At 54.6% G+C, this 18,680-nt stretch overlaps 2 protein-coding genes across 3 annotated transcripts; both read left to right on the forward strand.

Annotated features, from left to right (window-relative positions):
• The first annotated feature begins 125 nt into the window (after nucleotides 1-125).
• zmym4.1 (zinc finger MYM-type containing 4, tandem duplicate 1) lies at nucleotides 126-12,576 on the forward strand. 2 transcript variants are annotated; one of them, XM_078791780.1, is made up of 26 exons: nucleotides 126-319; nucleotides 1,251-1,716; nucleotides 1,786-1,866; nucleotides 1,937-2,106; nucleotides 2,250-2,488; nucleotides 2,547-2,736; nucleotides 4,065-4,268; nucleotides 4,356-4,506; nucleotides 4,859-4,974; nucleotides 5,081-5,254; nucleotides 5,325-5,475; nucleotides 5,543-5,715; nucleotides 5,791-5,938; nucleotides 6,019-6,111; nucleotides 6,367-6,398; nucleotides 6,470-6,614; nucleotides 7,527-7,639; nucleotides 7,706-7,922; nucleotides 8,307-8,480; nucleotides 8,565-8,674; nucleotides 8,939-9,110; nucleotides 10,418-10,569; nucleotides 10,647-10,761; nucleotides 10,827-11,075; nucleotides 11,143-11,278; nucleotides 11,811-12,576. In XM_078791780.1, the coding sequence occupies exons 1-26, from the start codon at nucleotides 266-268 to the stop codon at nucleotides 12,088-12,090; spliced, it is 4,305 nt and encodes a 1,434-aa protein (XP_078647906.1). In that variant the 5' UTR covers nucleotides 126-265; the 3' UTR covers nucleotides 12,091-12,576. The 2 variants fall into 2 exon arrangements, with proteins under 2 accessions (XP_078647906.1, XP_078647907.1); XM_078791781.1 differs by lacking the exon at nucleotides 6,019-6,111.
• A 567-nt stretch (nucleotides 12,577-13,143) lies between these two features.
• ak2 (adenylate kinase 2) lies at nucleotides 13,144-17,638 on the forward strand. The gene is made up of 7 exons (XM_058047917.2): nucleotides 13,144-13,337; nucleotides 14,335-14,460; nucleotides 14,536-14,646; nucleotides 14,724-14,818; nucleotides 15,304-15,376; nucleotides 15,451-15,670; nucleotides 17,449-17,638. Exons 1-7 carry the CDS (start codon nucleotides 13,239-13,241, stop codon nucleotides 17,454-17,456), a joined length of 732 nt encoding a protein of 243 aa, XP_057903900.1. The 5' UTR covers nucleotides 13,144-13,238; the 3' UTR covers nucleotides 17,457-17,638.
• Nucleotides 17,639-18,680: the final 1,042 nt, after the last annotated feature.

The raw sequence follows: 18,680 nt of genomic DNA on the forward strand, positions 1-18,680 counted from the left end.
TACGGTAGTTGGATGAAAAATAAACTACCCAATGCCTCGTCTTTTCTTCTCGTCCGTGGGTGGCAGTGTCTGCAAGTGTCCAGTGGGGGCGCTCATGAGCCAAGCGGGCTTTTCGTGCACCCCGAAAGTAAACAAGCGAGGAAGACGATGCTTCCATCGGCGGTGAATTAAGTGTCGCTAACCTGCCGCCGAGTTACGTAAAAGCACCGTGTCGCATTTTTATGCACAATCCACGCCTCGGGGAATCGGAGCAATCACGGCGGCCATGGAAACTGGCGACGGGCATCAACATCCGGCCGCCAATGAAGTGCAAGTTGCGGTAATGAATCCTCACGCTTCTGCCGCCGCACACATCGGCGATGATGTTGTAGCTCAGCAGTGAGCGCGCGTGTGTCCGTGCGACGCTTTTGTCGACATTGTTGCTTGTGCTTACGCGGCGTGGACCTTCGTAAATGTCAAAAGTTGAGCTAACGAGCGGGTGTGCAGCTTTGGCCCCGGGCTAGCGTTAGCTTAGCATGTGGCATGTAGCCGTCCGGTCTGCGGTCAGCGAGTCGGTGAAGCACGCAATGTCGTCAACGTAAGCGGTCGTTCATGTTTGGCTGTGTTACAGCGAAACCAAGCAACATTAGTTTCGACGTGGAGCTAACGGACTTCCGGCAAACTTCAATATGTGTTCTTTATGACACACAAGCACCAGAAAAGCCACCACAATGGCAGTCTTTCAATACCAGTCTTCCTTCCACCTTAAAGGGAAAGTGCCCTTTTTCATCATCTCCAATGTCTTTTCTCTGCCTGCTCAACATCTCAAACGGGTGAAGATGTGATTCCTTCATGAAGCACATTGTTGTTCTTGAGATCATCACTACGTGGTGTAGTGACACCTTCTAGTGGGACTTCCTGCAGGGGTAGCTTGTACTTCCTACTCCGTACGGGAGATGGCGGTGTGACCATGCTTCATAACACAGCTGTCTGCGGGGGGGGGGGGTTGCCACTAATGTTGCATTCAGGGACCCTAACCCTAACCTCATGTTCAGACTAACATGACTGAAGAACGTTTCTTTGTATTTGCAAGACGCCAATGTCACGGACATGGAAGGCTGCCCACGTGACAGCACCAGCATTGCAGTCCTGCAGGGGGCGCTACTCTACTGTCGTGGATGGAAGTGTCGTCTACTGTGCTTTGCTGTACTGTACTACAGTGTACTACAGTGTACTACAGTGTACTGCAGTGTATTGTTGCGTGTGTGCAGGAAAGCGCGGCTGAAGCAGCCGTGGACGTGGGAGGTGGAGGATGCGCCCCCGGTGGTGCTGAGGTGAAGAGGAACCAGGCTCCACACGAGGTGGACAGGAAGCCCTCCAAGCATGAAGATGCCACCATGCAGCTGGTCCCGTGCCGGTGGGAACCTCTGAATCTTGACTCGTCTCTTCCGGAAGCGGATGCCGACACCCCCGGGCCGTCGAGTAGTAACAAAACTGAGGAGGAACATCCAGTTGAAGGAAACGGTGAGGATGAGGAGATGGACGCGACCCCCACACAGGATTCAGACTGTGAGGAGGAGCAGGAGCAGGAGGAGCAGCAGCAACAGGAGCAGGAGCAGCAGGAGGAGCAGGAGCAGGGTCCAGGGCGGTTCTTCATGGGGACAGACAGCAATCTGGATGAGATGATGGACATCGGTACGGTGGACCAGCAGGAACAGGAAGCTCAGATGAAGAAAGGTGACACGGGCGATACGTGATGGTGGTCATCGGCTGAGGGCTTGGCATGATGTCTGACCGTCTTGGCAGGAGAGGACGCCCGGGCGGACGCTGACGTTGACGCGGAAGCAGAAGAAGACCAGGCGCCTTTGGACGCCACAGCTGGCGCGGGTGAGGATGAGGATGGGACACAGCGGCCAGAAACAGGTGGGACGCTCTGACTCCCCTCTCGTCCCCGCAGGCGGGGACATGACCAACGGCATGAAGGTGGTCCGCCTCTCTGTCTCCGACCCCGCCCCTTGGCCTCCCTCGCCCCCCCTGAAGATCAAGGACGAGCCGCTGGACGAGGAGTACAACCGGGCGCTGCTCTGCACCCACGCCGCCGTCAAGGACGAACCCGGCACCGCCAAGGTCACCTGCCCGCCTGCTTTCACCGCACGGGTCTCCTTGTCTCCTTGTCTCCCTACCTCCTTACCTTCCTATCTCCTTACCTCCTTACCTCCCTGTCTCCTCGTCTCCTTATCTCGTATAACCCCTCCTCCTGTGGTCAACAGGAGGACTTGCAGATCGGCTCGGTGTACTCCGTGACTCCGCCCTCCAAGGCCCCCACGCAGCGAGCCGACCCGTTGTCGGCGTCTTTGCACATGACCTGCGCGCGGTGCAAGGCGGCGCTGGCCAAAGGTCAAACGGCCTATCAGAGGAAAGGCTCGCCGATGCTCTTCTGCTCCACCGGCTGCCTCACGTCCTCGCTGGGCTCGTCCAAGAGCGTCAAGACCTGCCACCATTGCCAAAGGTGAACGCCCGTCTGTCCTCCGTGCCGAGCGCGACTCTCTAAACTCTCGTCTGGGCAGGAGGATCTCCCGGCCTCAGGACGTCATCCTGGCGCCCGACGCCGACGGCGTCATGAAGGGCTTCTGCTGCCAGACGTGTCTGTCCGCCTTCAGCCGCAGGAGAAGCACGAGGAGCGCCAAAGCCAAGACTTGGACACCCGTCGGTCCGCAGGGTCAGGCGGCGTGCAGCATGTGCGCCAAATTCAGCATCGTAAGACGCGCGTCCTGCACCTGCTCTACGCTCCTCATCCGCCTCTTCCTACCTTCCTGACCTTCCTACCTTCCTAACCCTCCTGACCTTCCTACCTTCCTAACTTTCCTACCGTCCTAACCCTCCTGACCTTCCTACCTTCCTAACTTTCCTACCGTCCTAACCCTCCTGACCTTCCTACCTTCCTAACTTTCCTACCGTCCTAACCCTCCTGACCTTCCTACCTTCCTAACTTTCCTACCGTCCTAACCCTCCTGACCTTCCTACCTTCCTAACTTTCCTACCGTCCTAACCCTCCTGACCTTCCTACCTTCCTAACTTTCCTACCGTCCTAACCCTCCTGACCTTCCTACCTTCCTATTTCCTGACCCTCCTAACCCTCCTAACCTTCCTATTTCCTGACCCTCCTAACCCTCCTAACCTTCCTACCTCCTAACCTTTCTAACCCTCCTAACCTCCCTACCTTCCTACCTCCTAACCTTCCTAAACTTCCAAACGCTACACTACTTACTGCTTCCTATCTATGTGTATATGTATGAGTGTACTGTATGTATATGTATGAGTGTACTGTATGTATATGTATGAGTGTACTGTATGTATATGTATGAGTGTACTGTATGTATATGTATGAGTGTACTATATGTATATGTATGAGTGTACTATATGTATGAGTGTACTGTAAGTATATGTATGTATATGTATGTATGCAGGTATAGAGCGTGCATGCGGCGAGGGCACCCAGTGTGAGCCGTGTGAGTGTACTATATGTACATGTATATGTACATGTACATGTATGAGCGTGGGCAGGTATAGAGCGTGCATGCGGCGAGGGCGCCCAGTGTGAGCCGTGTGAGTGTACTATATGTACATGTATATGTACATGTATATGTACATGTACATGTATGAGCGTGGGCAGGTATAGAGCGTGCATGCGGCGAGGGCGCCCAGTGTGAGCCGTGTGAGTGTACTATATGTACATGTATATGTACATGTACATGTATGAGCGTGGGCAGGTATAGAGCGCGCATGCGGCGAGGGCGCCCGGTGTGAGCCGTGTGAGTGTACTACATGTACATGTACATGTACATGTATGAGCGTGGGCAGGTATAGAGCGTGCATGCGGCGAGGGCGCCTGGTGTGAGCCGTGTGAGTGTACTATATGTACATGTATAAGTACATGTATGAGCGTGGGCAGGTATAGAGCGCGCATGCGGCGAGGGCGCCCAGTGTGAGTTGCCGTGGTGGACGAGGAGTGTAGCGCTCCACGTTGATGTTGACGTGTGTTTGTGGGGACGGACCGGCGGGCGGACGGACGGACGTGGGACCAGAGCAAACACGAGGTGGTCCTGAGCGGCACGGTCCACAGGATGTGCAGCGACTCGTGCTTCAAGCGCTTCCGCACCACCAACCACCTGAGCATGGCGGGATGCGCCAACTGCGGCTCCTTCTGCCACGTCAGGCCGCTGCTGCTGAGGATGGAGGGCAGCAGCAAGACCCTGTGCGACCTGGACTGTCTGATCCAGTATAAGACCGTAAGCACCCCCGCGCTCGACGCCCCCGCCGCCCCCGCCGCCCCCGCCGCCCGCGCTCATGACCTGGATTTCTCCCCCTCCCGAAAGAAAACCAAGATGACTCTGCCCTGCTCCATGTGTCGCTCTCCACGGCCCGTGGCGGACATGGTCCACAACAAAGGCACCGACGACTCCGTCACGCTCTTCTGTAGCAGCAGCTGCGTCATGGCCTTCATGGTCCAGAGCGTCAGCTCCTCAGGTGGGACCTCCTGTCCTTCAGCTTCTCTCCACCGCCTCTCCTCCTCCATCTACTCTCCACCTCATCTGCTCCTCCATCTTCTCTCCACCTTCATTGGCTCCTTCACCTCCGCTCCTCCTCCATCTTCTCTCCACCTCATCTGCTCCTCCACCACCTCTCCTCCTCCATCTTCTCTCCACCTCATCTGCTCCTTCACCTCCTCTCCTCTTCCATCTGCTCCTTCACCTCCTCTCCTCCTCCATCTCGCCTCCTTCACCTCCAGTCCCCCTCCACCTCCTCAGCTGGTCCCGGTGCCATAGCTGGCGTGTGACTAGCAAGGCATGATGTGGTCACCAATGGTCTCCATCCGCAGGTGCCCACACCAACTGTGACAACTGTGGCAAACACACGGTGCCGGCGTACCACCTGGCCATGTCTGATACCACCATCAGGAACTTCTGCACGCTGTCCTGTGTCATGTCCTTCCAGGTGAGAACATCCATGGCGTTCCCCACGTGTGACGTGGATGGATGATCCACCAGTGGTCTGGTCAAGCTGTCTTCTGCTTTGGTTGCTGTGGGGCGTGTGCTTGCAGGAGAAGTTCAAGGTGAAACAGAAACAAGCCGCCATCTTTCCAAAGCTGTCCGTGGCGTCCGGCCAGGATCAGAGCGCCACGCTTCAGCCGCTCAAGCTGACCACGTCGCCCACGCTCAACTGCGCCCACTGTGCCCGCAACATGTCTTGTCAGCCCCAAGTCGTCCAGATCCAGGTAGCCCACATTCCTATGGTGCCATGTTCTTGTCAATGACCCCCCCCCCCAATGGCTGATGTGCCTGCAGAACAAGCTGGTGTTTGTGTGCGACGCCAGCTGCGCCGAGGAGTTCAAGACGGCCAAAAACGTGAGCAGCCGGTGTGGCTACTGCAAGACGGACAAGATCTGCAAGGAGGTGATGAGAGTCAACTCCAAAGAGCACTTCTTCTGCAGCAACGGTAAGATGAGCCGCGTGCCGTGAGGGTCTCGGCTTTGCACGGACGCCGCTCTCCACCTCGTCCCCAGGCTGCAAGCGGCTGTACGAGCAGGAGCTGGAGAAGAGCTGGGGCAAGCACTGCACGTCGTGCCGCTACTGCCGGCGTGTCTCCAAGACGCTGGTGACGGAGCTGTACGGCGGCGCCACGGAGGAGTTCTGCTCGGAGGACTGCAGGTCCAAGTACACCATGCTCTTCTGCCACGTAAGGCCGCTCGCGCTCATCCCGGACGCTTTGCCCTCTTTCCCGCGCCTCACGCCTTCACCCTCTGTGGGCCAGGTGGCGAAGTGCACCTCGTGTGGCCGCAAAGGCAAACTGAAGCAGAGTCTGGTCCTGCTGGGAGACGTCATGAACTTCTGCGACCTGCCGTGTTTGTTCCAGTTCTGCAACCTCCAAGTCAAAACGCAGGGCGACGTCTTCCCTCCAGGTGGGCCCCCCGTCCGCTTTCGGCCTCTCCTTGGATGCAAAACCCTCAGCGCTGACGTGTGGCGGCTCCCGTCGTTGCAGACTCGCAGGAGGCCACGCCCGTCATTGCCAACGTCATCTCGCTGGCGTGCGAAGCGGCGAGTCCCGGCACCCCCGAGAGGCCGTCCCAGCAAAGTAGATCACACATGCACACCGGCTACGAGAGCGCAGACCTCCACCAATGAAAGCTCCCGAGCCTTAGCTTTGCTAGCGTGCCCTGCTTCAACTTCCTGTCCGGTCCCGTAGGAGGCGCTCGTGATGAGGCGCTCGTGTGCCGATGACATGATAGCTTAGTGGCCGCTTGTAGACCTGCAGAGAAACCATTGCTGCTTGGTGGAGGTAAGAACGGTCAGACGCGTTTCAAGCTGCCATGCTCTCGTCTCCTTGCAGGTGCTGACTCGCTCGGCCAGGACTCCGACCCGGTGAGCATCACCCCCGCCGTCATTACCCGGGGAGGGGCGCCGGTCCATCTCACCCCATCTCATCTCTGCAGGCCAGCGTCAATGCCGACTGGGAGAAACCGCAGCATAGCTCCGCCTCCAGGACGCAGAAAAATAAAGCTCTGCTGTGCAAGCCGCTGGTGCAGAACAAGGGCGTCTCCTGCAGGGTGCAGACCGCCAGCGTGGAGGCCCAGACGGGTACCAGCCTTTACTTTTACTACCTTTTACTGCTCAGATATGCTCCTGGGGTCCGCTGCCCATGTGGGGGAGCGGGGTGCATCGTTGGCATCATTGGCATCATTTACATGGTTGGCATCATTTACATGGTTTGCATCATTGGCATCATTGGCATCATTTACATGGTTGGCATCGTTGGCATCATTTACATGGTTTGCATCATTGGCATCATTTACATGGTTGGCATCATTGGCATCATTGGCATCATTTACATGGTTGGCATCATTTACATGGTTGGCATCATTTACATGGTTTGCATCATTGGCATCATTGGCATCATTTACATGGTTGGCATCGTTGGCATCATTTACATGGTTTGCATCATTGGCATCATTGGCATCATTTACATGGTTGGCATCATTGGCATCGTTGGCATCATTTACATGGTTTGCATCATTGGCATCATTTACATGGTTGGCATCATTGGCATCATTTACATGGTTTGCATCATTGGCATCATTTACATGGTTGGCATCATTGGCATCATTTACATGGTTGGCATCATTTACATGGTTGGCATCATTTACATGGTTGGCATCATTGGCATCATTTACATGGTTTGCATCATTGGCATCATTGGCATCATTGGCATCATTGGCCATAGTCAGACGTCAAGAGCCTGAAAACCATGCCACCAAAAGTCATCAGCTGAGGAAGTCAACCAAACTCTTCTCTGGCTTTGCTGGTCTTTTTGATGTGGCGAGCGAGACGGAGCAGCCCGAGGGTCCAAATCCAATTCATCTAAAAGCACGACTGGGCACGAAGGCAGAAGTTGGAGACCAGAATACTAACGATGACATATGACGATGACATGTCCATATTCTCACCTCAACATGGAAGACAAACATTTGCATTTGCATCTACTTCCTGTAGATCTCTCCCTGCCAAAGATCCTGGTCCTGCCCGTCCCCGTGCCCGTCTACGTCCCCGTGCCCATGAGCATGTACAGCCAATGCACCCCCGAGGCTGTGGGCGTGCCGCTGCCGGTAGGTGGTCGCCCCCTTGGTCTTAAAGGTCTTAACGTGGCGCTAAGGACAGACTTGGTCCTGCAGCTTCCCGTGCCCGTGCTCCTCCCCGTCACCACCAGCAATGCCGACCGCATCGTGGAGACCATTAAGAAGATTAAGGAGAAGTTCCCGGAGGACCCGTTTGAGGCCGAGCTCATCCTCATGGCGGAGATGGTGGCCGAGCAGACGGGAAATGCCGGCGACGGAGAGACCGAACCCGACAAAAAGGCGGACAAGGAATCTGAAAGCGGTCCTGCCGGAGGTAGGAGATGGTGGACCATTAGTACGCTTTGTCTTCTTAACTCTCAAGTACCTTCCTGCTCTCTTCTGCTTATTATTATTATTATTATTATTATTATTATTACTATTATTATTATTACTACTGCTGCTGTTACCCTCCTCTTCTTTATTCATTCATTCATCACACAACTTTATGATGGGCAATCCTTCTTTGGGTGTCGTCAGCCAAGATGCTGTGACAGCAGATGAGACCGGTAGAGGATGAGGATGAGGATGAGGATGAGGATGAGGAGGTTTAGACGAGGAGGGGTTGGTGCTATGAGGGCAACATTCCATCATTCGGACTGCCAGCGTCGTGTGGAAGCTGCTGGTGGAGGCCCTGCTTGACGTTCCCGTGACTTTCCAGATGCCATGAGCGCCTACAGTGACGACCTGGACACGGATGACCTGGCCAGTCTGCTCAACAATTGGGACGAGCCCCCCTCAGACGCCGGTCCCGCCGCCAGACCCGGTCCTGCTGTCAAGAAGCCTGTCCCCGATGCCCCACCCCCCATGGACATCGAAGCGGACTTCCCCGTTGGTGAGCCACCCGCCCTGACCCCGTGATGACCGTCCCCGAGGTGGGTTTCTCACCAGCTCTGTGCTTCCCCCGCCCCGCCTCTAGAAACTCTGGAGAAGATGGCCCAGCTGCGAGAACTGTCCCCGCAACCCCCCAGCCCCTCACCTGCTGCCTCACGACCACGAGAAGCGTCCCGGAAATCCAGAGACAAGAAGGTAACTGCTGGGAGTTTGGGGGGCTGGGGGGCAGATGTCAGATATAAAAGTCCAGATATTACAGCAAACTAATCACAATACTCTTGTCCCTGCTGGTCCCTGCTGGTCCCTGCTGGCCCCTGCTGGCCCCTGCTGGCCCCTGCTGGCCCCTGCTGGCCCCTGTTGGCCCCTGCTGGCCCCTATTAGAATGCAGCAGTGTTTTTGAAGCTCCAAGATGACGTAGGAGGCCCTGTTCATCAGCCTGTCTGTGGTTGTGTCCATCAGGGTCGTAAACGGCTATCCAAGGCCGCAGCCAGGCCCAGCAAAAAAGACTCCGCCCACAAGGCTGACGCAGGCAGTGTCCCAAAGCTGAAGAGTGAATACGGCGTGGACGCCTGGAAGCGCTGGGTCCACTGGAGGGACACTCAGTCCCAGGTGGAGATGCCACGTATAGGATGTAAGTATGTGGAGACACCATCGATAGGATGTACATAAGTAGGTGGAGATGCCGCGTATAGGATGTACATAAGTAGGTATAGTAGCCGCGTATAGGATGTACATAAGTAGGTGGAGATGCCACGTATAGGATGTACATAAGTAGGTGGAGATGCCGCGTATAGGATGTACATAAGTAGGTGGAGATGCCGCGTATAGGATGTACATAAGTAGGTGGAGATGCCGCGTATAGGATGTACATAAGTAGGTGGAGATGCCGCGTATAGGATGTACATAAGTAGGTGGAGATGCCGCGTATAGGATGTACATAAGTAGGTATAGTAGCCGCGTATAGGATGTACATAAGTAGGTGGAGATGCCGCGTATAGGATGTACATAAGTAGGTGGAGATGCCGCGTATAGGATGTACATAAGTAGGTGGAGATGCCACGTATAGGATGTACATAAGTAGGTATAGTAGCCGCGTATAGGATGTACATAAGTAGGTATAGTAGCCGCGTATAGGATGTACATAAGTAGGTGGAGATGCCGCGTATAGGATGTACATAAGTAGGTGGAGATGCCGCGTATAGGATGTCCATAAGTAGGTATAGTAGCCGCGTATAGGATGTCCATAAGTAGGTATAGTAGCCGCGTATAGGATGTACATAAGTAGGTATAGTAGCCGCGTATAGGATGTACATAAGTAGGTGGAGATGCCACGTATAGGATGTACATAAGTAGGTGGAGATGCCGCGTATAGGATGTACATAAGTAGGTATAGTAGCCGCGTATAGGATGTACATAAGTAGGTGGAGATGCCGCGTATAGGATGTACATAAGTAGGTATAGTAGCCGCGTATAGGATGTACATAAGTAGGTGGAGATGCCGCGTATAGGATGTACATAAGTAGGTATAGTAGCCGCGTATAGGATGTACATAAGTAGGTATAGTAGCCGCGTATAGGATGTACATAAGTAGGTATAGTAGCCGCGTATAGGATGTACATAAGTAGGTATAGTAGCCGTGTATAGGATGTACATAAGTAGGTATAGTAGCCGCGTATAGGATGTACATAAGTAGGTATAGTAGCCGCGTATAGGATGTACATAAGTAGGTATAGTAGCCGTGTATAGGATGTACATAAGTAGGTATAGTAGTCTCACGTGTTTGACTGTAGTATAGACTATAGTATAGTATAGTATAGTAGTATAGCGTGTGTGTGTAGGATATTGTAACCTGGTGCATGTTGAAATAAAATGAACCCATTCCCATTCCCATTCCCATTCCCATTCCCACGTGCATCTTTGTGTGCGGGCGCGTGCCAGCGCGCCCCCTGGTGCTGAAAGAGGACATCCTGCACTGCACCACGGCGGAGCTGAGCTACGGGCTGTGCCGCTTCGTGGCGGAGGTGACGCGGCCCAACGGCGAGCGCTACACCCCGGACGGCCTCTTCTACCTGTGCCTGGGCATCCAACAGGCAAGCCGCCGCCCCTCCCCCGCCGAGAGCGGCGAATACGGCCCGGGTGAGCTCTGACCGACTCTGCTCTCTCGCAGCATTTGTTTGACAACGGCCGAGTGGAGAACATTTTCATGGACCCCTTCTACTGCAAGTTCTCCAGCGAGTTCACCGCAACGCTCCGAGGCTTCCAGCCTTCCCTGACGGCCAGCGGTGAGTCGGCGTCGACACGTCACGCACGGATGCTTCTTTGACGCCACCCCCTCCTCCCGCCGCAGGATACATCCACTCCCGCGTGGAGGAGGAGTACCTGTGGGACTGCAAGCAGCTGGGCGTCTACTCGCCCATCGTCCTCCTCAACACGCTGCTCTTCTTCTTCTGCAAGAACTTTGGCTTCACCAGCGTGGAGCAGCACCGCCAGCTGTCCTTCGCCCACGTCATGCGCTGCACCAAGACCGACCACAGCAGCGGCAAGACCACCTTCCTGCGCTTCTACCCCCCCATCCCCCCCGCTGACATCCCGCCAGGTACGCCGCCTCAACACGGAAGCAACCGCCGTGGCGCCGCGTTACGTCCGTCCGTCTGCGTGTTTAGATTCCGATTTCCTGCCACCGGCGAAGAAGCGCAAAGAGGAGGAGGCCAAAGAGGAGAAGATCCTGGAGATGATGGAGAACACGGACAATCCTCTCCGCTGTCCGGTCCGACTCTACGAGTTCTACCTGTCCAAGTGGTGCGTAGCTTTTGTCCTAGAGTTGGGGTGTCCTAACTTTGGCTCGCCTTCCTTTGCATTGTTCTTCCATCCTCCCTCACTTCCTCCTTTTTTCTCCTCCTGACATCCTCCTTATCGTCGGCCACCGTTGCAACTTTCATTTCCACTTCTTTCCTGCTAGCGTTCCATTGGATGCTATTCCCTTCTTTTCTAATCTTCTGGCTGCTGGTGTTTGGAGGACGTGCCCGGCGCCCGTCAACAACGCTTTTATATTCCATAAGAGTTATGGCAATATGACAACCATATTAGGACTTTTTGCCCATACTGGAACGTGACCGACTGCCATTTGGTTCATCATATGACTTCCTGTCTGCATGGTGGCCAACATGGTGGCCAACATGGTGGCCAACATGGTGGCCAACATGGTGGCCAACATGGTGGCCAACATGGTGGCCAACATGGTGGCCAACATGGTGGCTGTATTTGCTTTTCACATTTGGCTGCCGTGCAGTTTACTACTTGTCCGCCATTTTCCTGTGTGTATCCCGGCCAGCTCGGAGACGGTGAAGCAGCGCACCGACATGTTCTACCTTCTTCCCGAGCGCTGCTGCGTGCCCAACAGCCCGCTGTGGTTCTCGTCCACGCCGCTGGGTGAGGACACCAAGGAGGCCATGCTCACGCGCATCCTCACCGTGCGTGAGCTGCACGTCGCGGCGAGGCAGCGGACGCTGGAGCCCAAAGGGGATGACGCCGCCAACGACAAAGACGACTTTGGCGGCGGCAGAGAAGTCGAAGAGGAAGATGAGGACGACGGAGGAGACTACTGGGAATGACGAGGACGCCGGTGGACTCGGCTTGCGTCGGTGTCTTGAAGGTCGGACTAAGCACGTATTCATCCACACGTTGACATGTTTGTCTGCTTCTTGTCTGGTGTTACTTTTTTTTCTAAGTTTGGACGCTGCCACGACAGCAAAAACAAAACAAGCCAGACCAGGTCAAAGGTCAAAGCTCGCTTCACTCCTCCCACTTCAACTTGGAAATAACTGGAATAGCTGGTGACGTATTGGATGTTGGGGTCCAGCCAGTAGATGGAGATGAAACCGCCCTCGTTTGTCTCGCATTTAGAACGCAGGACAACGGCAGTAATAATCCGCAGAAATGAAGCCACAGTTGATTCAAGTCTTTGAAAGCACCTTTTAAGACGCCATGATGGCCTTTCCTGGATCTAGGGATGTAAAAGTCTATCGGTCACATGTTCCTTCACACAGCATTTTGTATTGATCGCTTTTTAATAAAATCCAACCATCTGCACATCTTGACCAGCAGCGTCGTTTGCGAGCCTTCTACATATTGATATTGTTTATGATTGGCCGCCATAGCTGCCTGTCTTCACCAAACGATCGTCGGTTGGCTCGTTGTGGTCACGTTGGTGACAACATGGCGGCCACGGGGTAGCCGTTCGTGGAAAGATGTTCCCCTCTTGTTTGGGATACTGGAGACATTCATGACACAACAAGTACCTGCTGATCAGGTCACGACATAATGAGGCAAAATGGGCGGGGTTATGAGAACCGGTGAAATGAAAGCGACTGCTAGTAAAACGATGGCAAATTCTAAAAGAACCAAGAAGAACCAACAGATTATATGAGACGGTGACAACCAAAGATCGAGATGGTGGTGAAACAGGAGGTACGTGTTTCATTTCAACCAATGAAAGCTTCGGCTTTGATTTCAACACCAAAGAAGTTCTGCCTTCAGAACGAACGTGTGTCCGTACGTCATTTGACGAGCATCCAATCACCACACGCGATACTTGACAGAAGACGCTTACCACAAATCGGAAACGTCCCACTCTTCCCGGGGCGGGGCTGACGCCGTCTTAGCCAATGAGCAGCCAGGCGTCGCCCCTTCCTGGCCGAGTTGGCTGAGCTGTCAGCAGAAGGACGCCGACTTTGTAGAAAGTTTATTTTCTCGTCCTCCGATGGCTCCGAGCGCGCAGCTCAAAGAGGCGCTAGCCGACGTGCAAGACGGGATCCGGGCGATCCTGCTCGGACCGCCCGGCGCCGGGAAGGGGACCCAGGTGAGCTGCTGGTGTCGGCTTGTAGCAGCTAGCTTGGAAAGTAGCAACGCATGGTGGTGGATGTCGGCTAGCAGCTAAAGGCTAATTATCGCAGTGGCTAAACCGGCTTTCATTTCAACTTTTTAGAAGCAGCGGCTACGTCAAATAAATGACAAAAACAATATTGTTTATTTCATAGCAATCGCCGCGGGGCTTGGTCCACAAATTTCAATGCTGAGTCACTCGAAAAAGTCCATCAACTTTAGCTAAAGTGAAAAACACTCGACGAAAAGTGGCTTTGCCCTGCCGCTCCGGTTTTAGCAATTGCTATTTCTTCTTTAAATTCGCCTTTTCCTGCAGACTGTCCAAGAAACACGATGAAGAAGTGCTAATTGTTGGCTCGTTGGTCATATGAAACCTACACAAATACTCTTATCACTGTATACACATACGCTATATACTGTACTGTATACATGTACACTATATACTGTACTGTATACATGTACACTATATGCTGTACTGTATACATGTACACTATATGCTGTACTGTATACACGTCCAGTACACCAACACGGCGCTCCTAAACGCCTGACTTGAGTGGAGGAGAGGTTTGTTAGCAAGGTCTTCACTGGGACCAACCTGAGCTCCATCCATGGCGCCACTAGATTTGGGCCTGACTAGTTTGCCGCCTGAACGGGCAGCTGTACAAATGAAACCTTTGCCCATGAACCCAAACCAGCCGCCCCGTCCAGCAGGCCAAACGAGGACACTCGTTTCAGTCCGACTACTGCAGGTTGACGCCGAAAGAAGTCAACATGAGGAGAATGCCAACTGAATGCGAGTACGTTGGTCAGGCTTTTGACAGGAAGTAGCTGCCTCTCCTGCAGACCAAGTGTCCAGCACGCCGGCAGAAAGCGTCCGAGGGCGTCCTTACACGGACCGGTCCAGTTGGCCGCCCCAACGGGCTGCTGTAGAGTGAAGAATATGACATAACGTGAACCAGCTGTCCTTCCCACAGGCCCACCGTCTCGCCGAGCGCTACTGCGTGTGCCACCTGTCCACCGGAGACATGCTGAGGGCCATGGTGGCGTCGGGCTCGGATCTGGGCAAGAAGCTGAAACAGACCATGGATGCCGGCAAGCTGGTAGGTCTTCCCCGAGGGCGTGTGCCCCCCCCCCCCCCCCCCCCCCCCGACCAACGCCGGCTTCTTCTGGTTCAGGTCAGCGACGAGATGGTGGTGGAGCTCATCGAGAACAACCTGGACACGCCCCCCTGCAGGAACGGCTTCCTGTTGGACGGATTCCCCCGCACGGTCAAACAGGCGGAGCTGGTCAGGACGTGGCCCCCGCGCTCCAATCTGATTGGCTGCCTTTTGTCTGCTCACTTCCTGTCTCTTGTCGTCTGCAGCTGGACGATCTGTTGGAGAAACGTCACGAGAAGCTGGACTCTGTGGTGGAGTTTGCCGTGGATGATGCCCTGCTGGTGCGCAGGATCTGTGGCAGGTGGGTGTGGTGGCACCCCGTGTGGTGGCACCCCGTGTGGTGGCACCCCGTGTGGTGGCACCCCGTGTGGTGGCACCCCGTGTGGTGGCACCCCGTGTGGTGGCACCCCGTGTGGTGGCACCCCGGCTAGGGAAGCACGTGCACAGCACGCACGTGTCCATGAGCATCCGTGCTGTACATGGACTTCTATCCAATCGCCAGTGATGACTGGTGGAGGAAAGGGGAAATCCAAGTGTTTTATACATACGCTGTGAAATAGTACGTTCCATTTGTAAACATGTTAATCCATGCTACTGCTCGTATTCTATGGTTAGCATTGCATTTAGCCTTTTGGCCAACAGCGGTACTTGTCTGTGTTTTGGCCGCAAAAATGACTTTTTGTCGAAGTGAAAGGAAAGGTCAGGAGGTGACGTCTGAGGACATCTGCTGGCTCGGCAGAAGACGATGACGTGGTTGCTGGTCTAACGTGACTTGTGTTCCTCCAGACTCTTTCACCAGCCCAGCGGTCGCTCCTACCACGAGGAGTTCAACCCCCCAAAAGAGCCCATGAAAGATGACGTGAGTCGCTGGGCTCGGACCCCGTCCCAACAAGCATGTCACCTGATTGCTTTTTGGCCTCCTCCTCGCCACAGGTGACGGGCGAGCCCCTTATCCGCCGCAGCGACGACAACGAGACGGCGCTGCGCTCCCGACTGGAGTCGTACCACCGCCAGACGGCGCCGCTGGTGCAGTACTACAGCGCCAAAGGGCTGCATGTGGCCGTCGACGCCGCCAAGAGCCCCGGCGTGGTCTTCGCCTCCATTGTGGCCGCTTTCACCGCCGCCGTGGACGCTCCCGCCCGCGCTACCGCCTGTAAAGTGTCCTCCTCACATGATCACACCCGCTTGCTTTCTGTCCGCTACTGCCTTCTCCACCCGCATCACGCACGTCCACTTGAAAGACTTGGTCTTTATGGACGCCTCCCACCACCCTCATCACGCACGTCCACTTGAAAGACTTGGTCTTTATGGACGCCTCCCACCACCCTCATCACACACGTCCACTTGAAAGACTTGGTCTTTATGGACGCCTCCCACCACCCTCATCACACACGTCCACTTGAAAGACTTGGTCTTTATGGACGCCTCCCACCACCCTCATCACGCACGTCCACTTGAAAGACTTGGTCTTTATGGACGCCTCCCACCACCCTCATCACACACGTCCACTTGAAAGACTTGGTCTTTATGGACGCCTCCCACCACCCTCATCACACACGTCCACTTGAAAGACTTGGTCTTTATGGACGCCTCCCACCACCCTCATCACGCACGTCCACTTGAAAGTCTTGGTCTTTATGGACGCCTCCCACCACCCTCATCACGCACGTCCACTTGAAAGACTTGGTCTTTATGGACGCCTCCCACCACCCTCATCACACACGTCCACTTGAAAGACTTGGTCTTTATGGACGCCTCCCACCACCCTCATCACACACGTCCACTTGAAAGACTTGGTCTTTATGGACGCCTCCCACCACCCTCATCACACACGTCCACTTGAAAGACTTGGTCTTTATGGACGCCTCCCACCACCCTCATCACACACGTCCACTTGAAAGACTTGGTCTTTATGGACGCCTCCCACCACCCTCATCACACACGTCCACTTGAAAGACTTGGTCTTTATGGACGCCTCCCACCACCCTCATCACGCACGTCCACTTGAAAGACTTGGTCTTTATGGACGCCTCCCACCACCCTCATCACACACGTCCACTTGAAAGACTTGGTCTTTATGGACGCCTCCCACCACCCTCATCACGCATGTCCACTTGAAAGACTTGGTCTTTATGGACGCCTCCCACCACCCTCATCACGCACGTCCACTTGAAAGACTTGGTCTTTATGGACGCCTCCCACCACCCTCATCACGCACGTCCACTTGAAAGACTTGGTCTTTATGGACGCCTCCCACCACCCTCATCACGCACGTCCACTTGAAAGACTTGGTCTTTATGGACGCCTCCCACCACCCTCATCACACACGTCCACTTGAAAGACTTGGTCTTTATGGACGCCTCCCACCACCCTCATCACGCACGTCCACTTGAAAGACTTGGTCTTTATGGACGCCTCCCACCACCCTCATCACGCACGTCCACTTGAAAGACTTGGTCTTTATGGACGCCTCCCACCACCCTCACCTCTGGTCATGATCTTTGGGAGGAGATGGTGGACACAAGCATCTGAAATGAGTTTCCTCGGTAGGGTAGCTGGACTCCCCCTAAGAGATGGGGTGAGGAGCTCGCTCTATCCGGGAGGGGCTCAGAGTAGAGCCGCTTCTCCTTCACATGGAGAGGAGCCGGTTGAGGTTGGTCGGGCATCTAGTCCGGATGCCTCCTGGACGCCTCCCTGGTGAGGAAAAGGCCCCGGGGCAGACCTAGGACACGCTGGAGGGATTGTGTCTCACAGCTGGCCTGGGAACGTCTTGGTGTCCTCCTGGCGGAGCTGGAGGAGGTGGCCGGGCACCGGGAAGTCTGGGCTCCTGCTGAGACCGCTTGCCCCGGACCCGAATAAGCGGAGAAGAATGGATGGATGGAAGCTCCTCTCCCTGAAGGCTTGAAATCACTCTTTCTTCTTCCCTTCCAGCCAGGTGAATGGTGTCCCATGCGGCTGGAGTAGAGGACGACACCAGGGAGGGTGTGGTCGAGCAGCGAGGACGAGTGTAGACCAAGGGTGACATCGGCCTTCAAATTCCTGTGGCTTCAGACCAAAGCCACAACCTTCTTGTCATTCCTCTTGCTTCCACTTCTTCCAATAAACCTCACTTCTTTTGCTACCACCTTCTCTTCCTTTGCTTTGCACATACAAGCCAAAGATGGAGGTAACATCGCCACGTACACGTGGAGATGTCCTAGAGGAGGTAACATCACCACGTACACGTGGAGATGTCCTGGAGGAGGTAACATCATCACCACATACGTACACGTGGAGATGTCCTGGAGGAGGTAACAACATCACCACGTACGTACATGTGGAGATGTCCTGGAGGAGGTAACAACATCACCACGTACGTACACGTGGAGATGTCCTGGAGGAGGTAACAACATCACCACGTACGTACACGTGGAGATGTCCTGGAGGAGGTAACAACATCACCACGTACGTACACGTGGAGATGTCCTGGAGGAGGTAACAACATCACCACGTACGTACACGTGGAGATGTCCTGGAGGAGGTAACAACATCACCACGTACGTACACGTGGAGATGTCCTGGAGGAGGTAACAACATCACCACGTACGTACACGTGGAGATGTCCTGGAGGAGGTAACAACATCACCACGTACACTTGGAGATGTCCTGGAGGAGGTAACAACATCACCACGTACGTACACGTGGAGATGTCCTGGAGGAGGTAACATCATCACCACGTACGTACACGTGGAGATGTCCTGGAGGAGGTAACAACATCACCACGTACGTACACGTGGAGATGTCCTGGAGGAGGTAACAACATCACCACGTACGTACACGTGGAGATGTCCTGGAGGAGGTAACAACATCACCACGTACGTACACGTGGAGATGTCCTGGAGGAGGTAACATCATCACCACATATGTACACGTGGAGATGTCCTGGAGGAGGTAACATCATCACCACGTACGTACACGTGGAGATGTCCTGGAGGAGGTAACAACATCACCACGTACACTTGGAGATGTCCTGGAGGAGGTAACATCATCACCACGTACGTACACTTGGAGATGTCCTGGAGGAGGTAACATCATCACCACGTACGTACACGTGGAGATGTCCTGGAGGAGGTAACATCATCACCACGTACGTACACGTGGAGATGTCCTGGAGGAGGTAACAT

The sequence above is a fragment of the Doryrhamphus excisus genome, linkage group LG7 (assembly GCF_037039965.1).
Source record: "Doryrhamphus excisus strain RoL-2023G ecotype Guam linkage group LG7, RoL_Dexc_Guam_v1.1, whole genome shotgun sequence".
NCBI classification, from domain to species: domain Eukaryota; kingdom Metazoa; phylum Chordata; class Actinopteri; order Syngnathiformes; family Syngnathidae; genus Doryrhamphus; species Doryrhamphus excisus.